The sequence below is a fragment of the Miscanthus floridulus genome, chromosome 8 (genome assembly GCF_019320115.1).
Source record: "Miscanthus floridulus cultivar M001 chromosome 8, ASM1932011v1, whole genome shotgun sequence".
Lineage (NCBI taxonomy): Eukaryota > Viridiplantae > Streptophyta > Magnoliopsida > Poales > Poaceae > Miscanthus > Miscanthus floridulus.
The window spans coordinates 95088115-95093312 of NC_089587.1; the positions used below are offsets into that span (position 1 = coordinate 95088115).

Genomic DNA, 5198 nt, shown 5'->3' on the forward strand with positions numbered 1-5198 from the left:
CATCGACAAGTGCAAGAGTACATGGGTGATGAAGACGGCGTCGACCAAGTCAAGGAGGATGATGGCATCGTGGCACTTGGCGGAGGTCGGACACGCATCTACATGGGAGATGTAGATGGCGTCGGTCAAGTCAAGAAGGAAGGCAAATGCATCAAACTTGGTGGAGGTCGGACACGCGTCGACATCGAAGGGGTTTGGTGGTTTCGTCCTCAAAACCATCGGAAGTGTTTGGTGGTTCCGGCCTCAACACCATCGGAGGACGGTTTGCTGGTTTGGGCCTCAAAACCAGGCGTGGACGGTTTGGTGGGTTGAGCCTTAAAACCACTGGGTGGACGGTTTCACGGGTTTGTCCTCAAAACTCGAGCGGAGGTTCCGAGGAGGAACGGGGCGGCACGTGGTGGAATCACAGAGGTTGTGTCAATGTGAAGCAAATCTGTACAGGATGCGTGGCCGTTCAATCGACAAAAAAAGAGTTGGTCCATTACGCCTTCAGATTAAGTGGTTCAACTCAAAATAGTTAGAAGCATTCTAGGAATTATATAATAGCTCATAAATAAGACATGCCTGCCCCAAACCATCTCGTCTCTCTCCCCACTCTTTTTCCTTAGGGTTTGCTCTTGTAGTGTTTCTTGACAGAGGTCCCAAATCTGAATATTTTGTGTTGTATTCCCTGAGATTTGAAATGAGAAAGGAGACTCGAATCCTCCTTGTGTCCTCAAGCTGTGATTTTGGTTCACTGTATTCTTCAATTTTTCCCCATTTTCGTTCTTTGTTTGGATCTCGATTTCTCGGAGTTTGGGTCAATCCCAAGCGATGTTTTCTTGGGGATGAGTTCGTGCTAGGTGGAATTTCATCTAGGCAAAGTTTGGGAACGAATCACGGAGTTATGATCAAGTTTGACTTGATTTTTGGGCCGGCCTTTTCTCTGTTCGTGCGTTTTCTTTCTGTTCCTAGTCTGTAGCTCCTGTTCGTGTGTTGGGAACTCGTGTAAAGGCCGAGCAGCAGGGACAGTCCCAGCCGAGACCAGCGGCATCGCTACCAACGCCGGCACTCAGACGTCGTGTGCGCTCACCAGAGCGGCGCTTGGCCGTGGGTCTCCGTGGCCTGTCCGTACGGACGCTCGTTCGTCGTTCTTGTGCAGAGGTGCTTGCGGGTAGGGCCGGACAGCAGGTCCAGCGTCGCGCGACGCTCGTCCTTGGCTCAGGAGCCCCGGCCGATTCCGCGCAGCAGGCAGGCTCCGTCCGCCAGGTCCGCTCGGTCTCCCTCGGTAGCGCTCGATCTTTCTCTCCCTGTATGTTCTTCGCGTGCAGGCATCAGGTCGAGGTCGACCGTGAGCAAGCGCTCACCCGTGGGTTCCAGCAGCAGGAGCCGATCTCCATCTGGTGCCGTGCGGCCCTCTCTACCTCCCTCTGTTCGTTTCTGATTTTTCGTTGCAGTGCAGCAGCAGTGCTTGTGATATTCTTTTGCAGTGCAACAGGCAGCGTGTCCAGCAGCAAGTGCAAAGCTTGATCGTGCTGATTTTGTGCTTCCAACAGTGTTGCATGTGGCTGAATTTTTTGGAGCACTTTCAGTTCGTCAGTTTGTGTGCTGCTATCTTCGTCCAGGGAATTTCCGGTTCAGTGCCTCAGAATTTCCGGCCCGGCAATTTGTTTTTGTCTGTGGTTTGCGCGTTTGAACTCCGATTCGTGTTCTGTCCTAGGAACATCCACCCACTCGCTTGGGTCGTGTACATCATGGTGGTTGCTTCACGTGTTTGGCAGTAATTTTAGGACAACGGCCAAAAGTTTCACGAGAAATTTTACGGTTCCCATTCGTCCCCCTTCTAATCGCCTTTTTTGGTCCTTTAAGTTCATACCCCCTTAATAGTACGGCTAAAGGAAAAACAAGTCCTAAACTACTCTAAAGACCCGTTCTTTTAGGGGGGAATGGAGGCCTGGAACAGTTCCGGATGGAATAACAAGTTTATTTATAGTAGTAATGATTAGCTGGATTATTTCCAGCCCTCAATCCGCGCCAAACGAACGAGGCCTAAGTGTCTCTCAACACCAAAAGACACTTAGAACTAGTCTGTCCTTAATCTTGTCGTTCATTCTTTAACAACCGAAACGATTTCCATCGATAGGAGCATGACAACCATTGATTGCCCAAACAACCGCAATTATCGTGACCTAACTCAAATTTACCTCTGCAAAACATATGTTAGTCATGATAATCTTATATCGTTATTAATCATCGAAACCCACTAGGGTCTAAATGCTTTCAGGATCTTAATGTATATGACCAACCGCCAGCACCAGACCTGCTCTACATTTACATTTTTCTGAATTAAAAATCGGTGTTGAAATGTGCACGAAGCTTACCTATAAAATGAAGCCATCCTATACCCCCTGTTGATATACCCACGCATAAAAACTATCGTGGCATTACAAACGATGGCGTTACCCTTCTTGCTACAGCAGCTACTCATCTCCATACCTGTGCTCCTTGTTGTATCGTTGTATGTTAGGTTCTGGAGGTCAAGGAACCCGTTGCGCCCTATGGACTGGCCGGTACTTGGCGCTCTCTCCTTGATTTCTAAGTTCCACAACATACACCACGAATTGACAGTAATCCTTGCCGCCTCCGGGTGCAACTTCAAGGCACAAGGGCCACTAGGAAGTGGCATGCGGTTCTTCATCACCTCTGACCCGGCAAATGTCCAGCACATCTTCACCACCAACCATGCAAACTACCCCAAGGGTGAGGACCTCGCCGAAATCTTTGACATCGTTAGTGGCAGCATCCTCACCATTGACGGTGAGGCCTGCCATCAGCATCGAGCGATGTTCCAGAGCTTCCTGAGCAACCCACGGGTACTTGAGTTGATGTCCCGTTGCTGCCGCGACAAGGTGGTGAATGGTCTGCTCCCCTTCTTAACCCGCATGGAGAGCACCAGGACCCCGTTCGACATGCAGGATCTGATGGGAAGGCTCATATTTGATCTCACTGCCACTCCGATCTTCGGTGTGGATCCTGTTTGCCTGTCTACCAGTACCAACATGCCGTCGATGCATGTCGCGGCCGCCATGGACACGGTCATGGAGGTTGGCCTTTTGCGGCACACTGTGCCCGCCTCCTGCTGGAAGATGATGAGACAGCTGAACCTTGGCCCGGAGAGGAAGCTGGCCGTGGCGCACACACTGCTGCGTGGGTTCGTCACAGAGATGATGGAGAATAGGAAAGCCAGGTGCTCCGATCCTGACGTGCTGGCCGCCGTGGACATTCTTTCTGGTGACCCGGCGTTCAGTAGCGACAAGGCCCTGCTGAGTAAGATACTCATCAACTACATGATCGCTGGGCGGGACACTGTTGGCACAACACTGCCGTGGGTTTTCTGCAACCTCTGCAAGAATCCCCGCGTCGTCTCCGGCATCCGCGAGGAAATGGCTCACATCGCATCTCTCAAGGCCTCCGCTGCAGTTTCCAATGCCGCAAGCAACATGGTGTTCTTTGAGCCGGAGGAGACTAAAGACCTAGTCTACCTTCAAGCAGCCCTGTTTGAGTCTCTGAGACTGTACCCACCAGTCCCGTTCGAACGCAAGACGGCGCTTGCCGATGATGTTCTCCCAAGCGGCCACCAGTTGTGCTCTGGCGAAACCATCCTGGTCTCCATCTATTCCATGGGCAGAATGGAAGCCCTATGGGGCAAGGACTGCCATGAGTACAAGCCCGAGAGGTGGCTCTCTGAAGATGGCAGGAAGCTGCGGTATGTGCCATCTCACAAATTCATGGCTTTTAACTCAGGGCCTAGGTTTTGCCTTGGCAAGGACATAGCAATCAGACAGATGAAGACAATAGTTTCCGCGGTCATATGGAACTTCGATTTGGAGCTGTTGGAAGGGCAGAGCATCGAGCCCAAGATGTCGCCTATTCTACAAATGAAGAACGGGCTCAAGATGAAGGTTAAGAAGAGGGGAGGACATCATCTAGAATAAGCGCTGTTACCATGAACAAAATAAGATACTCCCTTCATTTCATATTAAGTGGCTTTGATTTTTCAGCACATAGAATTTATTATGTATCTATAGACATTTCTATGCACTAAAAAATTTAAAGCGACTTATAATTTTAGAACGGAGGGAGCACGTGCAATACAACTACAAATAAATGTGCTGACATCCCGAAGATATTGTGAGCGAAACCACGAAATGCAAGCATGTATTCTATCTATCTATCTATTATTATTATTGTTGTTGTTGTTGTTGTTGTTGTTGTTGTTGTTGTTGTTGTTGTTGTTGTTGTTGTTGTTGTTGTTGTTGTTGTTGCTCTATTTATACCTAATATTAAAAAGGCAAAATTTCTTCCTTTTTTGTCCACCTCCCGTGACAAACCCAGAATGTAGAAATTGTATCTATTCTTCTGCCTCATAACCGTTCTGTTTTATATATGATCCCTCTAAACATAGTTAGGAGTCCTGATTCTAATCAAATGGATTCTCAATTAGAGGCCGTCCACCGGGTCACTCAAGACTTTCACAATGGAGATGTAGGGCATTTAGAGGCCCAAACTTTAGTGAAACAAACCATTCACTACTACAGAATTGACTTTTACTGCCGGCCCCATCACTATCGGTTTTTTAAAAACTAGCAGTGATAGTGGCTGGTAGGCCAACACTGACGGTTTTTTTTGAAACCGGCAGTGATATGACCAACAAGGCAGTGATATTCAGGTCATCACTGTCGGTTAATATCACTATCGGTTTTAGCCATAAACCGGCAGTGATATTGGGTCATCACTGTCGGTTTCCGGTTCGTGTTTGCAAAAAACCATGAGTGATATGACCAACCGGCAGTGATATTCGGGTCATCACTGTCGGTTCATATCATTGTCGGTTTTAGCCATAAACCGACAGTGATATTGTGTCATCACTGTCGGTTTCCGGTTCGTGTTTGAACCGGCAGTGATAGGCTGCACAAAAAACTTCATAACTTTCTCATATGATGTCCGATGAAGACGAACTTTATACCAAAGTTGTGGTACTTTTTGATATCTACAACTTTGTAGTTTAAATGTTTTTGATATGAGGTTGTTTGGATGTCCAAATATGTATCATAAGATTTTATAGAGTTAATACCAAAGGAGTCCATATGCTCTAAAGTTACAAATGAGTGCGTAGTGGTACAAAAGGATCTTGGATGCAGAAACAACCAAAATAAAAG

At 47.9% G+C, this 5198-nt stretch overlaps 1 protein-coding gene across 1 annotated transcript; it reads left to right on the plus strand.

Annotated features, from left to right (window-relative positions):
• Nucleotides 1-2413: 2413 nt before the first annotated feature.
• On the plus strand, nucleotides 2414-4243 carry LOC136472991 (noroxomaritidine synthase-like). The gene has a single exon (XM_066470692.1). The coding sequence runs from the start codon at nucleotides 2433-2435 to the stop codon at nucleotides 3972-3974; it is 1542 nt and encodes a 513-aa protein (XP_066326789.1). The 5' UTR covers nucleotides 2414-2432; the 3' UTR covers nucleotides 3975-4243.
• The last annotated feature ends 955 nt before the right edge of the window (nucleotides 4244-5198 follow it).

Coding starts and splice junctions, on each gene's coding strand:
- LOC136472991 (XM_066470692.1), top strand. CDS start 2,433: ATGGCGTTACCCTTCTTGCTACAGCAGCTACTCATCTCCATACCTGTG.